Below are 17976 nucleotides of genomic sequence, written 5' to 3'. Positions count from 1 at the left end.
TTTTAATTGTGGATTTGGGGAGTTTAAATCAGAGAATTTGTGATTTTTATCAGAGAAACTGCAACTTTTAAAGAGAGAAAAACAGGATCCATGGTTCCAGCAGACTCAGTTAATCAAGTCTGCTCTGACATGCTGTAATTACAGCGCATCGGAGCTGCCTCTGTGTTCGTGTACAGGCACCCTTGGTGTCCATTTCTTTCCTGATCATCTAGGTATCCAGATTTGGTCATCTACATGACAAACTTGTTTGTCTAAGTGCCAAAAATGCTGCTTACACACAGGATGGCATTCTATTCCTGAGTGTGTAGACTTATGCAGGTGGACAAGATGTGTGACTGCAGTGACGAAGACTGAGCACGTGAAGTAACAGCTGGGTCATGCCACTGTGGATGTGTAGCAGCCTTAGATGTCCAGAACTGGAGCTGGCCAGGACCCATAACTACCAGACTTATCCATAGGAATGCAGAAATGTATATTTTGAGCACTCACCTGGGAAGCTGGATGGCCTGGGTTCTAGGGCCCCTTGCCCAGAGCGGGTTTGAACACAGGTGTCTCTGACTTCCTATCACAGTGCTCCATTCACCATGACATAGATCAGCCATTATCCAGTCCCTTCTCTGGTGTTCCTTATCAAGCTGAGCCACTAACACAGCTATTGGAAAAAAACGGATGGAGCCCAGTGCAAGAGGGAAGTTTCTGCCTCATTGGGAGGAAGGGCTCAGGCAAGAACAATGGTTTCCAGTCTTCTAGGTCAGCAGCTACCTGATTTAGCCAAATATCCTCTAGCTCAGGGGTGGGCAAAATGTAGCCCGCTGGCTGGATGTGGCCCACCAAGCCATTCTATCCAACCCGTGGGGCTCCCAAAAAATTTAGAAAATTAATGTTAAACTGCCCTGGGCCTTGATGGCTTGCCAAAACTCAGTAAGTGGCCCTCCGCCCAAAATAATTGCCTGCCCCTGCTCTAGCTTGTGCTCTTTTTCCTTACTCCACATACCGCCCCCATCTTGCAGCTGCCCAGGGGGCCAGTTTCAAAATAATCACATAGGAAGGGCCTGAAACATTGCTGACTCTGGCGGGGTGGTTAGATCATTGTGCTGGGAAGTCAGAGACCCAGTTCAGACCATCTCTGACTGCCCTGTTGTAACATCAACATCCCATCCTCCTTCCTGCCCAGATCCATACACCACCCTCCCTTGGAGCTTTAGTCTTGCATCTTCTACCTAACTCAGACAGTTGCTCTCCACGTTTTCCTGTAGTGCCTGCCCCATGCCCCCATCTGACTCGGTAGGTGCATCCCAACACCGGTGTGCATCTTCTCTTGGTATTCTGAGTCCAGCAGGCTGTATGCAGCAGAGGGGATCAATCACATGGGGTTATAAGTGATTTTTGAATTTCCCAGGGCTCCCTAGCAGTGACCTTCTCCCTTGTCTCACGTGTACTCTAGGGCAAGTGAAAAACCAACCTGCTAGAGGGGAAAGGAAGGCACAATAACTTAGTATATGCCAGTTTATCTTACAGTTACCTTTAGATCCTTCTCAGCCCCTGCATCTTACTTTTGCTCCTCTAGCTCAGTCTCAATCTCTTACTGGGAAGTTTCTTCCAACAAGAAAGGTTTCTTCCAGTCAGTAAGGAGCCCTTCCCACATTCCCTGCATGTCAGCTAAGAAGTCCCTAGAGCAGTGGTCTCCAAGCTTTTTAAGTAGGAGATCACTTTTGGAATTTAAAAGCAACCCAACATCTACTGCCACCCCCTCCCCTCCCCTCCTCCCCCACCCAGCAGGTAAGTCTGTGGGAAGGGAAGTGGGGGGGTCAGATCAAGACAGGGAGAAAAAATTATTTGGGAGCATGTCCCCCCAGCAGGTTAGAGGAAAAGGTGGGGGGAAGAGAAAGGGCTGTGGGGGGGGGGGCAGGGCAGATTGAGGTACCAGCCCTAGCCCCACTCCTTCCCTTACCACTGGGGCCTCGATCTGCCTCCCCACAAATGGTGGTGAGGGAGGGAGTGCGGCAGGAGCAAGGGGAGGCCTTGCAGCTGGGGTGTGGCAGGACAGAGCCTCAAGGGGCTCACCTGGGGGGGCTCGGGGAAGTGGAGGAGGGCCCCAGGAGGGCACAGGGGGAGCGTGCCCCTGGATCTGCATGTGGGGTGGGGTGGGATGCAGCTGTGGGTTTGGGCCGGGCTGTTCCTGGGAGAGGGGCTGGTCTATGCTGTGCTTGGGCTGGGCAGCAGCAGAAGCAGTGCAGGGAGCAGGGGTGCAGCCACCCGAAAATTTGCTGTAGCCCCCACCAACCCCTGCTCCCAGCACTGCTGCTGCCTGCCCTGAGTGCACTGCAAGCCAGCCCCCTCACTGGGAACAGCCCAGCGCAGCCTTCCCCCTCCCCACCCCACCAAGGGCATGGGGGCCGTGTGCCCAGGATCTGCACAGGGCAGGGTGGGGTGGCTGCTGCTGCAGGCTGGGGTTCAGAAGCTGTGCTGGGCGGTTCCTAGCAGAGGCTGGCCTGTGCTGTGCTTGGGTTGGGAGGCAGCAGCACTGGGAGTAGGGGTCAGTGGGGCTACAGTGAATTTTTGGGTGGCTGCAGCCCCGTTCCCAGCGACGCTGCCACCACTGCCTGGCCCAAGTACAGCACAGGCCGGCCCCCTGCCAGGAAGAGCCCAGCCCCAGTCCACAGCTGCAGCCTGCCCCACCCTGCATGCCGAGCCCCAGGCACAGGTCTCCCATGTCCCCCCTCCCCCCCGGACAAGCCACTCACATGTCCCAGGCTCCATTCCTCCCACCACCCCGGCAGGGCTGGGGCCCCAGTTACCTTCCCCTGCTCCTGGCTGGGCCATACTGTCCCTCCCTCACCCTCAATCTGGCCCCCACTCCTTCCCGCCCCAAAACTGAACTGCTGGGCTGGGGAGGGGGGCATGCACACATACCAAGCCCCCCAGGATCAACTAAAAGAGACTCCAAGATGGACTGGTCAATCAGGATTGACCAGTTGGGGATGACTGCCCTAGAACCTTTCTGCCTCCTGAGACTTGCTCCAGCTAGGAATGCTGTGCACTGGCTGGGGTGTGGGCAGGAGACCTTGGGGTATAGGTTTCAAACAACAGCCCCATCTTCCACAGTAAAATTTGCTGTCAAGCAAAACACTTGCGCACAAGACCCAGCTCCTGTTCATGCTCTTGGAACTGATCCACAGCACAATGGGAAGGAGACAGCTGACAGGCAGCGCGGGCCCTGCGGTTCTCAGAGAGATAAAACAGCAGGAAGCCCTGGCCCAAACCAGCCCATGACCTTACTAAGCTCTCAGCATTGGAAACAGAGGCTGAATCTCATCTCCAATTAGCTACGGAACTGGTGAGAGGGTTTGATCTTTGCAGGTGGCAGTGAAACTAGCCCCTGATTTATGGGCTAGGGGGAGTACGGATGGAGACAGGAGCAGAGTGGGGGACAGGATAAATCAGATGCTCAGTGAATGAACCTATTTTCCCTCTTGCCTGAGAAAGCCATGTATATCCTGCAGGCCTGGAGATTCCCTTCTCCCTGTGCCCTCCCCTGCAAAAGCAGTCAAGGCTGTGCAGCTGAGGACAGACGCCACCCTCCTGTCTCACAAAGACTGATCTTCTCATGGGGATTTGGAGCCATACAGAAAATGTCATGCACAGAGTGATGATGGCGACTGCCCTCTCTCCAGTGCACCAAGATGAGCCATGCCTTCCTTCTGGGTGTGATTTAGAGCAGGATACATCACCTCCAACAATCTGTAATTTGCATAGTAAACACCAAAAGGTAGGCACAGGACTTGGGTAGAAGGGGTCACAGTATTCAGGGCACTCCCTGATCCAGAGCCCTGTCCTTACAATAAGGGTGGCTGCATGGATATCCAAGGGAAACCTTGACCCGGAGTGCACCCTGGCTGCCCTGGCCATGCCCCCTTCTTGAACAGTACTACCCCTTATATGATGACCAAAAGCCTTCTAGGGTTATGGAGCTGGCAACGTTTTTTGCATTATTATGATCTTTGCAGAGTCTGAGGCCTTTCCAGGGACTGTATTGGCTTATCACAGAAGAGAACACAGGTTAAGCCAACCAGTGTTGGCTTACGGGTTCAACACAGTTGCAATTACCTACAGCATCAGGGGCCTGAACTTAGCCCTGGGCTAGGTTGTGCCCAGAATACAATCTTCCCTTGGTATTCTGAGGCCATAAGCCTATATGCAGCAGAGGGCATCAATCACATGAAGTTACAAGTGATTTTGGAAGATAAGCTGAACCTAGCCCTACGCTATCAGTGTGTTAATCTGGAAGTGATCAGGAACACAGAAGCCAAAGTGGTCCCAGAATGGAATAATGATCTTCCTGGCACACACTGCCACAGGGTCTACTCCTCTGCCCTGCAACTAGCCATGCCAAGCTGGGAACTTCACTGTGTATTCACAGCATGAGCACACACATGTCCAAGACTGTGCAATTCTGTTTCTTATCTTTTTAGCACTCCTTTGACTTTGCCTTGTCTCTCTGTAAGAGGCACTATGAACATGAATAGCTGCAGACGGAGGTCTAGACTCATTATTTGTAGATACTCTTGCCCATGGCAACCAGATGGAGGGGAATCAGAGCTATGAGTGCCCAGATCTGAGCCAGCATTCAAGACCACCTGCTGGCCTCTCCCTGGAAAATGTGGCCCCAAACTGATCACCAAACAGCTTTGTGCAGGATGCTGATAGAAGGCACCTGTCACACCACTTCTTGGGGCTGTAGGCAGCTCCCTGGCTCAAGACCTGGCCCTGGATGTTGTGGTATTTCCCCTCCCACAGCTTGCATGGTTTGGAGCAGTGATGCTTCCCCTCCTCTCTGAGATTCATTTTGGATAAAATTCACCTTAGTACCAAGCTCTGCACCTGGATGAATATCACTCTTAGTGGACACCAGCCATGGGTGTGGGTGCAGTGGGACAAGGGTGTGGCAATGCCAGCTGAAGAAAAGGCAATGGCTCTGCTGAGCTGTCCTCACATAACTCTGGCACTGCTTCCCTTTGGGCAGAAGATCACTGCTGAGGGGCTTGGCCTGAGGACTGGCTTCTGTCTGCCCCCCTGACAGAGCCATGACCCAGAGACAGAGAGAAGGTGGTGCCACATGAACTCACCGACACCAGCCCCCGGATGGTGAAGTGCAGGTTCCTCAGCTTGTCGATCACAGCCTCCCCCAGAGGCGGGGAGAAGGTTGGGGAGCAGCTCCACTCCACTGCAAACAAAATAAGCGCAATGGCATTGTTGGTAATTGGGAGGCTTTAATCAACAAGGGGAGGGCTGTAGTGCTTGACAGGCTGACAGAGCTAGAGTAGAGCACTAGGCTGCTAGGGATGACACAGCTGCTGCAGAGGGTTGACACTGAAACCAAAGAACTGGATACTGCAAGACCAGATGAGTATGCTAGAAAACATGTCTGAGAACAGGCCCCATGGTGCTGGGGAAGAAGGGGTGAACTGGAATGACAGATGACTGCATGGAGAACCCCCAATCCCCACACGAATGTAGGAGTCCCATGACCAGGTCTGCTACTCAACTGTGTTTCTTGCCATAGCAGACACAGTGCTGTCATGGAAAAAGATGAACAGGCAGACGGGCAGAACAAACAGATGAGCCTGGAAAGAAAAAGAGACAGACAGATGGACCAGACAAAGGCAAATGCAAGAGACAGAGAGTGAGGAACAGACCAAGTAGATTGTCAGGATTTGTCGTGCCTTTTAAAGGAAAATTCTTGTGAAAGCCAAAGATACTACAGGACATGCTGGATTTATAGTTTCATAGTTTCATAAATGGAAGTGTGGGCAATGGCTTTGTAGGAGCAGGTACTAGTGCCAAATGAACCTCATTCCTGTGGGATCCAGGCATCGGTCTGGAGAAAAGACTGGATCATAATGATCGGCTGTGGACCAAACTGGTCCCCGGGTCTGGGAAAACCCTGAATAAGCTCATGGAGAGAAGGGACCAGCTGCAAAGTTCAGATATGCAGAGAAACTTTATGAGGTTTCCAGGTCCTGAACTGGACCATTCCTGAACTGGAATCCAAGACAAACCCACCACATGGTCTTGACAACATATCTACAGATGGATAATCATACTTTTTGGCCAGTGTCTAACATGACAACATACAAGGCCACCAAGGAGAGTCCTGGAGAAATTGTATCCCTTATCAAAAGCTGTCAAAGAAACAGAGAAAAAAGAGAATCCATAACTCCTTGCAACAGACAGACTCACTAGGCTGCCATGGACTCACATGAGTTCTGCCATCACAATGCCTAGCTTTTTCTGCCACCACAATGCCTAGTGGTATTGAAGCACTTGAGTCTCACCACCACTGACAGAGGGGGAAACAAGCCTGGCGAAGGGAAATGACTCAGCTGGAGTCACAGTCATTGGTTGGGCTAGGAACTGCAGGTCAATGTCTCTGGCTTTGTCTGGCACCCTCTGCTCTAGGCCAGGCCTCCTTCCTACTCCTGGGGAGAAGCTTGCGTTCTATGCCTGGCCCCACATACTCTATACCGGGTGCTCTGAGGCCCTTACCTTTGTACTTGGTGACGACTGCTGAGTTCACACTGAGGGGCTCCCAGAAGGTAACCTGCACAGAAGTGCTACTGGCCACGGAGAGGTGAACGTTAGCTGGTGGGTCTGGCACACCTGAGGATAGAAAGCACAGAAGCAGGTACAGGAATGTTTGGTTATAGGGAGCCAAGGTGGCAGGAAGCGTTGTGGGGCAGGTGTCAATCCTCTTGCGGGCATCATCACTTATCCCAGCCCATTCCCCACTGTGCCACTTCCTCATAGTTGGGCACCTGTCCCACTTCTCATGCCATAAATAGGCTCTACGGGAACTCACGTGCATGCTCGAACCCAGCTTTCATGCGCTTGTACAGCCGGTAGCGCCATTCCCAGGCCTTCAGCTGCTTCTCCTTCTCAGAGCAGTCGGTGTTGGGGGCTTCATTCACCACTTGAGCTGTGAGCTCATTGACTCGCTGTTCTGCCTCCCGCACCAGCGTTGACAGGTGGAGGGCACGGCTCTCCAAGCTCATGACTGGGGGTGGGCCATAGGAATCATGTAGACACCGTGAGCAGGAAAGTAAGCAGAAAAGAAGACAGGGCAGTTAGGTACGGCCGATGTTACACAGTCCCCCATCAGCCCCAGACTCTATGCTGTGCCTTATGCCCTGGTCTCTCCTATCCAGCAGTACCTCAGTCAGGAACCCTGCCTGTTTTCCTTCCTCCTAGCAGCATCACAGGGGGCTAGCAATGACTCATAATGAAAAAAGGATCCCAGGTGAAGCAGGACTGAGTCCCTGCTCCTATGTATAGAACTGGAGCAAGTGGGCTTTCATGACGGTTTGGGAGAGGTGTATTCTTCCAAGACAGGACACAGAGCTGCACCGTAGTCACTACTGCAAGTCCTCAATCAGAAGATCCATGTAGTGACAGACCTCCTGGCTGGGCCCTATTCCCTATCCTTGCCCCTTGGTGTAGTGCTGCTCCTTGGGGCTCAATGCAAGCAATCCCCTATTGGTACTGCCATCATCTTTCATCACAGTGGCCACCACAGCCTTCCCACAGGCTGTAGAAGTTGGCTGCTGAATCCAAAGTAAACCTTTTCAGAGCATGGAAGTTTCTGTCTCTTCTCATGCATTTGCCATTTGTGAGGACAGGTAACTCTGAGACAGCTCCTCCAACCATTAGGACAGAAATGATCAGCTCAGGCACCTGAACAGCACTGATCTGTTCTACAGACCTCAAGGTTTGTCCATTTCTAACCACTATGTCAGTCCTGTACTATCCCACACTCCAGGATAAGTGGCAGTCGCTTTGTCTGTTTGAATAATTGTAACAAATCCTCCTCTTTCCAACCTTAGAATATAGAGACAGCCCCCTTTCTTGCTGCTTGGTGTCATCTATAAAGCCGAACAGATTATTTTGGTTAGAGTCCAACCTGCTTTCAGTCCTCCCACCTGTGCGAGTGACTTACAGTGGCACTGATGGCCGTCCCTTGATATAGGGGTGACAATCTTGTAGTAAAGGGGTACTCATCAGTGAGTCTGTAGATGACTGAGGAGGCTGATCTGAGATCTGTATGTTCAACTGCATATGTGGCAGACAGTTTCACAGTAGCTAGGGTCAGGAGGGACCTGAACAGATCATCTAGCCTGACCCCCTGCCACTGGCAGGAATGAATGCTGGGTTCACAAGACCCCAGACAAGTGATCATCCAACCTGCTCTTGAATTTGCCCAAGGTAGGGGCGAGGATGACTTCCCTAGAAAGTTGGTTCTAGGTTTTGGCCACCCTAACTGTAAAAAATTGCCTTCTGTTCTCTAACCTGAACCCATTCTCCATCAGCTTATTATCATAGTTCCTTGTCAACCCAGGTGGTGCTGGGGAGAAAAGGGCTCTATCTATTTCCTGTTGATCTCCCCTAATGAGTTTGTAGGCAGCCACCAGGTCCCTCCTCAGCCTCCTCTTGCCAAGGCTAAACAGGTTCAAGTCCCTCAGTCTCTCCTCATAGGGCCTGTCCTGCTGCCATCTCACCAAGAGGGTGGCCCTACTCTGAACCCTCTCCAGGCTGGCCACATCCCTTTTGAAGTGCGGTGCCCAGTACTGGATGCAGTACTCCAACTGCGGCCTGACCAGCATCACATAGAGAGGGAGTATCACCTCTATCGACTGGCTTGAGATGCATCTTTGGATACATGACAAGGTATGGCTGGCCTTGCTGGCTGTGGTCTGGCATTGGCGGCTCATGTTCATCTTGGAGTCAATAATGACTCCAAGATCCCTTTCCACCTCTTGCCACTTTTGTAGTCTGTCTAAATCTAGTTGCCGCCTCTCTCTCCCTTCAAGTGTATCCACCTCACCCCACATCTTAAGTGTCATCAGCAAACTTGGACAATGTGCTTTCAACCCCCTTGTCCAAGTCGCTGATGAAAATGTTAAACAGTGCGAGCCCCAGGACCAAGCCCTGGGGGACCCCACTGCTCACATCTCGCCAGGCTGAGTACGACTTGTCCAACATTACTCTCTGGGTGTGCCCCATCAGCCAATTTTTTACCCATCCAACTGTGCAGGCATCAATGCCACAGTTGCCTAATTTATTGATGAGAATGGGGTGAGAGACAGTGTCAAAGGCCTTCTTAAGTCTAGAAAGACTACGTCCACAGCGACACCATCATCCAAGGATTTAGTCACCTGGTCATAAAAGGCAACCGGGTTGGTCAGGCAGGACCTGCCTTTGATGAACCCATGCTGATTGCCCCTGAGCAAGATCTGCCCTGCTGGCCCCCCACAGATGTGCTCCTTGATGATTCTCTCCAAGATCTTCCCGAGCACCGAGGTGAGGCTTACAGGCCTATAGTTACTTGGGTCCTCCTTCCTCCCTTTCTTAAAAATTGGGAACACGTTAGCTAGTTTCCAATCCTTTGGCACCTGGCCAGATGACCACGAATGCTCATACAGCTGGGCCAAGGGCTCTGCAATGACCCCTGCCAGCTCCCTCAACACCCTTGGGTGGAGGACATCTGGACCTGCAGATTTAAAAATGTCTAGCCCTTCCAGAGGCTCCCTAACTATATCTGCGCTGACCAAAGGCCTGACAGAGCTATCCCCGGGAGGGATGTTCCAGTCCTCATTCAAGAAAACAGAGGCAAAGAAACTGTTAAAAATATCAACTTTCTCGTCTGGCGTAGCCACAAGATTACCATTTGAGTCTTGCAGGGGCCCTATGTTGCCTGGTGCCCTCTTCTTGCTCCCAATGTACTTGAAAAAGGACTTTTTGTTGTCCTTAATCCTGAACACTAACCTGAGTACCACCTCTGCCTTGGCCTTCCTAATAGCCCTCCTACACTCCTGGGCAGAGGAGGAGTACTCCTCCTTGGTGAAAGCTCCTCCCTTCCACTTGTTGTACAACACCCTTTGAGTCCTTAGGCACTGCTGAATGCCTTTGCTGAAACAAGGGGGTTTCTGAGCACTCTTATGCCCCTTGCTTCTCTCAGGGACTGTTATCCTTTGGGGCTGGAGGATCGCCCCCTTAAGGTACGACCATCCCTCATAGACTCCCATCTTCTCTACCTCCTGGGCCCTCAGTGCCTCCTCCTAAGCTCATTGAAGTTGGCCCTTCTGAAGTCAAGGGCATTACCCTTGGTGTAAGCCCTTGACACCCTGCATTGGATAGTGAAGTCCAGCAGGTGATGATGGCTATTGCCCAGGTGGTCAAGGACCTGCAGTCCCCTCACCAGGTCATCCCCCGTGGTCAGGACCAGATCCAGCAAGGTATTACCCCTAGTGGGGCTGTGCACTTCCTGGATAAGGTGAAGGTCCTGTAATACAGCCAGGAACCTACGTGAGTGGTCAGACCTGGCTGTCTGCTCGTCCCAGCAAATGTCTGGGTAGTTGACCGCTCTGCTTAGGTTAAGTTCTGGGAGGAGGGGGGAACTGTGGTGATGATGGGTCACAGCTCTTTACTTTTGTTGCTCTTGTCTACCTGCCTCCATAGTGAGGCAAGTTTGTTCAAAATGAGTGATTACCTGTTGTGTATTACAGTGCCATCAGGGATTATTCAGTGCTTGAGTCTCCCAGATACTGATGTTAAAATTGCATTTGACCATCAGTGGGCATGTCTACACATGCTATTAGCACAGAGCATTAAATTCCAGTGCATATTGCACAATGACCGCAGCACACTGAGCTGGGTCAGAGGATTTTCTAAAGACATCACTGGTGGTAAATCTGCAAAGTTTACAAGTATTTCTGATAGATCATCCAAGTTTTACACCTATACAACAGGGTAGGGATGACAGTAGCCTGGTAGACAAGACATTTAGTTTGGGTCCTATGTCATGATCATTGAAGACATGATTTCAGAGACATCCAAAGGCAGAACTGGCAGATTTCATCCAGTGTTGACTCTGTCATCTATGTATACTTTTTTGGGAAAGGTGGCTACCCAGCTAAGGGAAATGCTCAACATTCTCCAAGAATTGCCCTCTAACTGTAGTATGCAGAGGAGCATCTGGTTGGTTTGGGGTGGTTTGGTATAGTACCTTGGTTTTAATGAAGTTGACAGAAAGTCCAAACACTCTATATGCTTACCAGAAGCAATCAAGAGCGATCTGGAGTTCTTCAACTGATTTCATAGTTTTCTAGGGTCAGAAGGGACCTATTAGATCATTGAGTCTGACCCCCTGCTCTGGGCAGGAATGAGTCAAGTGACCCCAGCCAGGTGCTTGTCTAATCTCCTTTTAAACACCTCCAAGGTAGGGGAAAACACCACCTCCCTTGGAAGCCTATTCCATATTTTGGCAACCCTCACTATAAAGAATTTCTTCCCGATGTCCAATCTAAATCTGCTCTCTTTCAGTTTATGGCCATTGTTTCTAATAACAAGGGCATGAGTGGGCATGCACAACACAATCATCAGTGTACTGATGATCAGTAATGGAAGTGTTGGTTATCTTGCATTTGGAACGTAACCAGTTCACATTAAAGAGATTCCTATCCATGTAATATTTCATAGATTTCATAGACATTTGGGCTGGAAGGGACCCTGGAGGATCAGAGTCCAGCCCCCTGCCCCAGGGCCAGGAAGTCAGCAGGGATCATAGGACCCCAGCAAGATAAGCATCCAAATGTGTTTTGAAGGCATTCAAAGTGAGCGCTTGAACTGCCTCAGGTGGCAGTCTGTTCCAAACTTCGGGGGCTCGGACAGTGAAGAAATTCTTCCTTATGTCCAGCCTGAACCGGTCACAGTGGAGTTTGTGACCGTTCGATCTTGTCATCCCTTGGGACACTCTGGTGAACTGATGCTCCTCCAGATCCTGGTGAGCACCCCTGATAAGCTTATAGGTGGCCACCAGATCACCCCTAAGCCTGCGCTTTTCCAGGCTGAAGAGCCCCATCACTCTCAGCCTCTCATCATAAGGTCTGTTTTCCTGCCCTCTGATCATGCACGTGGCTCTTCTCTGCACCCTCTCAAGCTTTTCCACACCCTTTTTGAATTGTGGAGCCCAAAACTGGATGCAGTACTCCAGCTGCAGCCACACCAAGGCTGAGTACAATGGGAAAATGACGTCCCTGGATCTGCTTGAGAAGCATCTATGGATGCAAGCCAGCGTTTTGCTTGCTTTACTAGCAGCAGCATCACACTGAAGACTCATGTTCATCTTGTGGTCAACCACGACACCCAAGTCCCTTTTACCTGTAGAGCTAACCAGCGTAGCACTACCGAGCCTATATGCATGGTGCAGGTTTTTATTGGATGCTGACTCCAGATGTAAATCTGTCAGCAATGAGATGCAGAATAGCTGTGATATGGATGGGAAAGAGTGCTGGTACAATTACACACCCTTGCTTGATTTCAGGTCTAATAGTGAAGGGGGCCCTTTCCGAGGGATTGCTTAGGATTGAGAAGTCTGACGATGGTAACAAATTTTGGATCTTCCACAGGGCCTTTCTATTGATTGAATCAAAGGCCTTAGATCAACAAAGACTATGTAAAGATTTCAGTGTTGCTTGTGGTAATTCTCCTGCAGCTGTCTCCAGCAACGAAGATCATAACTATTGTTATGTCTAAGTGATCTGAAACCACATTGGGACTTGGGTAGAATCTCCTCAGTGAGGAGAGTGAGTCTGTTGAGGAGGATGCAAGTGAGGCTCTTCCCAGCTATGGGCAGGACTGCAATATCATGAGAACTGTTGCAATCCAATCTATCTCCTTTCTTGAATATGGTAATTATTCTGGTGTCTCTCAAGTCACTGGGAATCTGTTCACATTTCCAAACTTTCATAATAACAGCACGGAGTTAATGAGAGAGCTCTTTTCCATCTTCCTTATAAATTTCAGCTGCTATTCCATTGTGGCCACATGCTTTGTTGTTCTTCATCTGTTTAACGGCTTTCAAGGCCTCTTCATAAGTTGGTGGATCTGCAAGGAGTAATTAATAGGATACTGTGGAATGATTTTGATGGTATTGTATTCAACATTAGGATCCTGGTCTAAGAGCTCTTTAAAGTGCTCCTTTCACCTCACATTGGTGATGGAGATGTCTTTAAAGAGTGTTGTTTCATCCTTGGACCTCAAGGGGCAGCTCCTGGCATCCTTGGCCCATAGACAGCTTTGGTCATCCTGAAGAAACTACACATATCATGACTTTTGCAAACTTCTGAATCTCTCTCACTTTGTCCTCCAACCACTTGTTCTTTCACTCTTGAATTTTCCTCTGGGTCTTGGCTTTAATGTGGTGCTACATATCTTGCTTCTGTTTGGAGTTGATATCATTCTGCCAAGCCTTGAAGGATCTCCCTTTTCTGTCACTAAGAGCCTGAATTTCCCTATCACTCTCATCAAAACAATCCTGAACTTTCTTTGTGGAGAAGCCTAGGGATTCTTCACCTGCCTTGTGGATGCCTTTCTTGATGCTCTCCCAGTGATCAGCGGTGTCAAGATCACCAAGGAGATTGGAGAGTTTCTCACTGAGACTCTGCTAGAGATGAATGCTTCTAGCAGGGTCTTTCAAGCACTCAGTAGTGAATCTTTTCCTCTGTTGCTTCTTTTGTGCTTTTTTTGTTTATGTCCAAGGAATGATATTCGAAGCTACTCTAAACCCAGTCCACCCTCCTCAGGCGGAGTCTGCTGGTTTCCTTTTCATAGATTTCATAGACACAGACATTTGGGCTGGAAGGGACCCCGGAGGATCATCGCGTCCAGCCCCCTGCCCAGGGGCAGGAAGTCAGCAGGGGTTATAGGATTCCAGCAAGATAAACATCCAAAAGTGTCTTGAAGGTGTTCAAAGTGGGTGCTTGAACCACCTCCAGCAGCAGTCTATTTCAAACCTTGGGGGCTTGGACAGTAAAGAGGTTCTTCCTTATGTCCAGCCTGAAACGGTTGCAGAGGAGTTTGTGACCATTCAATCTTGTCATCCCTTGGGGTGCTCTGGTGAACATATGTTCCCCCAGATCCTGGTGAACACCTCTAATAAACTTATAGGTGGCCACCAGATCACCCCTAGAAGTACAGATTGCTCCACAGAAGTACAGAAAACCCAGCATCTCCATCTGAAGCCCTTGCCATTGGAAATTGTCTTCTATCATTCCATTGTGCCATTCACCCACTAGGCCCATAATGTGCTGTATGCAAGTGCACACTCCTTATACAAACACAGCACAGCTTCTTGGCTCACAGTGGACTGCAAACCTGACTCAAGGGATGGGTGATCAAGGCTAACCATAGATACACACTCGAAGTCAGAACTGACTGAGTCAGGGTTGGAAGGTTTCTCAAGGGTCAGATCATATAACCCCTGCAGATATGCAAGGGTCTCCTGTGTAGGTGGATTTCTTTGTACAGATTAAAGTAAATGGCTTCATCTAAACAATTGGAACCCAATTTCCATGCTGTAATGGACAAAGTACTCATGGCTTTTTTGAGGATACTCAGCTCACTTCACTCCATGCTACACAAATCATCCAAGAATTCTTCACTTACAGCTTCTACTGCTAGCAGTGATCACAAGATCACTCTAGAATCAATGATTTCCCACCTTCTCTGTTCAGGCCAGTCCTCTTTACCCCTAACCAACCAATATGGCTGCAGTGAGCAAGCTGCAAGCACTGAAAGGAGGCACTTTAAGAGAGCATGCACTGCCAGTGTCAGGAGGGCAACTGAGTGCATGCAGACCTCCTCCTTTGGTCTCCCCAATGCACTGCTCAATAAGCTTTCCCTCATTCTTTCTTTACAAAGCATAAGACTTTATACTCATAGTCCCAGCCTCTTTGGATGCCCTTGGTTGTCCATTCCTCATACTGATGTACCTGGCCTTACAGAAATGTCTCCTGATTTCTCTTGCTATCTAGTTCACTCCTGGCTTAAGAAGTTGCCATTGGATATACGGTCATGAACTACCCCATGGCAACAATTTCCTGGCATCTGCCTTCTTGATAACCCTCAGAATTCCTTACTTCTCCCTGCTGCCTGCTCTCTTTACCCTTGCAGGTCCTCAGCTGCTGCCTTCTTCTCTACTTTCAGCACAGTAGGGTTGAATTCTCATGGGGGGGAAGATACTGCCCTAAACACAACAACTCCTAGATACTCTGGCAAGCAGAGCTCTTGCAGGACCCTATGACAGACAGACACCTGGAGAAACAGGAGAGCAAACTGGAGAAAGGTGGTGACACATGCCCTGCAATGGCAACTTACAGTGTGGACTCTCCTTGGCCCCGGCCTGAAGCAGGGTTCTGGCGATGGGTGCATTGTTGGTCATGATGGCAATATCCAATGGCAGAAGACCCTCACTGTTAGGGGTGTTAAGGTCCAGCTCCTCTGGGCTGTACTGCTTCAGCAGCTCTTGTACTCTGTCCAGATCCTGCAGTTCAACAGCCTCAAAGAGAGCAGCATTGCCTTGAAACTGCAATGACACAAGAAATCAGGTCTCCTGAGCTAGGCGGACTGGATTTCACAACTGCTCCCTCCTCCCTCACCAGTATTTTGCTGGGCTTTGTTGTGATCAAATATGCAAGAGCTTCACAGTGTATTCAGGCTGGGTAGATGGGCTGGGACAGTCAAGCCCTATGCTTACCGACAAACCAGGCTCCTTAAGGGCAGCCGTGATGCTACCACAAGGCTAATCCTTGCCATTACAGTAGCTCTAGCAAAAGGGCTGAATTATTAATGCCTGACAGGCCTAACATAATGCACAGAATACAAGTGGGACCATCTGGTTTCTAGGCTGGCAGTCAATACTGTCTAGTATTTGCATTGTAGTGACAGCACCCAGGAGCCTCAGCCATGGACCAGGACCTCACTGTGTGAGATGCTGCTGACAAAGACCAAGGCCATGGTCCCTGGCCATAGGGTCAGATTTATCATGCCACTTATACCTGCACTGGGGAGAAATAATTTCATGTAACCTTGGACAGGGGGAAGCTGACATACTCTGTGCTTCCAGCCAGAGATGCTGCCAGCATGACTGGCATGAAAGACAGAGGCTAGCTCTGACCCTGCCCCCTCAACACTCCACTCTGTCACCATTGGTCTCATATGGATGTAAAGCCAGCATAATGCTAGCATAAGGGTGTTTCAGCTTGTGCATTATCTGTCCTAGAGCTGGCACACAGCACAGCTCCACCCATAGCACTCACAAGGTAGGACTTGCGCAGCTTTTCCTTCTCGCTCTTCCCCACCAAGCTGCCCTCATCGAACGACGTGTAGTTGACGCGGAACTTCCCTGAAAGGTTGCGGTAAAGTCTCTTGGCAGCGTTGGGGGAGGAGGGGCCTGGGGGCTTCCTGGCTTGAGCCAGCTGGAGGTCCCTCATTTGCTGCGTCATTTTAGGTGAGGAAGACCTAGCAAACAGGGGGACAAGCGAAAGCAAGTTAACTGGCAAGTAATGGAAGCAAAGGCAGGACTGCAAGGAGGCCTAGTCTCAAACCAACCCTGGAAAGCCCTGTCATCACCGCATACAGAGCTGCCTTCACCTCAGTGAATGTATCTTCACACCATCACATTTTACAGAAGTTGGATGCAGGGGGAGGCAGTGACTTGCCCAGTGCCACACAGGACGGCCATGGCAGGGCAAGAATCTGTACCTGCCTGGCTGGGTCCTCATCCAGTGCTCTGGTCACATGACCATCCTTCCTTCACACACACAAAGCAGCACTTGGGTGAGACTTTCAAGTCCCTCTGTGTTGGCCTGATTCAGCTCCCTTTGTTTTCAGTGACAAAAGAGGTTAGGCCCTATAGAGCACTACTGAAGCCTCTGCCCACTGAGAATCCATATGCAAGTACTGACGGATCCATCTACAGCGGTGCTGCATCCCTCACCCTTCCTGTTACACCACTGACCTACTCTTATGCCACTGACTTCTGTGGAATGGTTCCTGGTTTACACCTCCAAAAGCAACACTATTCAGGTCCAGGAGTCCCCTTCAGTTAAACCAAGGCCACTGCAAGTCAACCCTAACTCATCTGCTGTGTGCAAAGTACAGTGCATTTGTTTGCTTAGGGAATGTCTCCAGCACAGACGTGGAAGCATTCACAGCTGTAGTGTAGACAAGCCCAAGCTGGTTTTAAATTAGGGAGGATGGGTACTGGCAGGCGGTCTAGCTATAGCAGCACAGAGCTCAGCATGGGTTGATTTACCCTGCTGAGAAGCAACAATAAAGGATCTCAGAGCAAAACCACCATATCCCCAAAGATACATTTTTACTGACTAGTTGTTTCCACTCACGTGGAAGCAGAATATAAACAGCCTGGAACTTAATGAATTTCATTTCATTTCAGTCGCAAGTCCATGAATCTGAAAAAATTGTAAAGCAGTGATAGGGCGCTGAGTGCATGAAAAATGTTCTGAGATTCCAGTCAGATATGTGCTAAAGGTTTGGATTCCTGTCTGACTGCCTTGCAAGCCAAACTGGGCTAAAGAGAACAACCCCTTTTGTCCGTTTCTCTACTACTTTCCTATAAGGACAGGACTCAAAGAGGCTTAGGCAAGTATCCATAAAAAAGCATTAACAATTAAAAACAGTGCAGTGCACAGGGACACCTCTTGCTCCGTGTTTGTTTGGTGCCTGGCATGAAGATGGCAGCTGCTAACTGGAGTCTTTAGGTGCTACACATAAATGGTGATACAGATATACAAATGAGCAATACATACACCTTGTGCTGACCATCAGGATAATTCAGCAGCTGAATCGGTTAAAATTTCATTTTTCAAATGTTTGTTATTCACCCTTAGAGTGGTGACAACCCCTCCCTAGCTCCTGCTCCGTGTGAGCTAGGTACTGTGTAGAGGCTCCTTCCCTCTCTCTAGCTCAGCTAGTCTCAACCTGGATGCCAGGGCACCCTGAAGTTCCATGAGATCCTTTGAGGGTGCTGCTAGGTGCTATTCAAAATTAATACTTTTATGTATGCAAGCACCTACACGATTCACAAGTTAAACGCAGCGATTTCAAATAGGAATCCAGAGT

General features: G+C 49.8%; 1 protein-coding gene across 3 annotated transcripts in view; it reads right to left on the bottom strand.

Moving 5' to 3' along the window:
* LOC149854818 (ankyrin repeat and fibronectin type-III domain-containing protein 1-like) overlaps positions 1-17976 on the bottom strand; it is a 596514-nt gene that overhangs the window by 25629 nt on the left and 552909 nt on the right. For all 3 annotated transcript variants that reach the window (XM_090023526.1, XM_090023527.1, XM_090023525.1), the window contains 5 exons: positions 16152-16353; positions 15211-15418; positions 6860-7054; positions 6547-6660; positions 5127-5224 (listed from right to left, as the gene is read on the bottom strand). In XM_090023526.1, the coding sequence (XP_089879652.1) occupies positions 5127-5224; positions 6547-6660; positions 6860-7054; positions 15211-15418; positions 16152-16353 (817 nt within the window). The remainder of the gene's footprint in view (positions 1-5126; positions 5225-6546; positions 6661-6859; positions 7055-15210; positions 15419-16151; positions 16354-17976) is intronic.

Source organism: Crocodylus siamensis, chromosome 12 (genome assembly GCF_052110815.1).
Source record: "Crocodylus siamensis isolate JL-2025a chromosome 12, ASM5211081v1, whole genome shotgun sequence".
Classification (NCBI taxonomy): domain Eukaryota; kingdom Metazoa; phylum Chordata; order Crocodylia; family Crocodylidae; genus Crocodylus; species Crocodylus siamensis.
The sequence above is the reverse complement of the archived record's forward strand: the minus strand, read 5'-3'. Positions and strand labels throughout refer to the sequence as shown.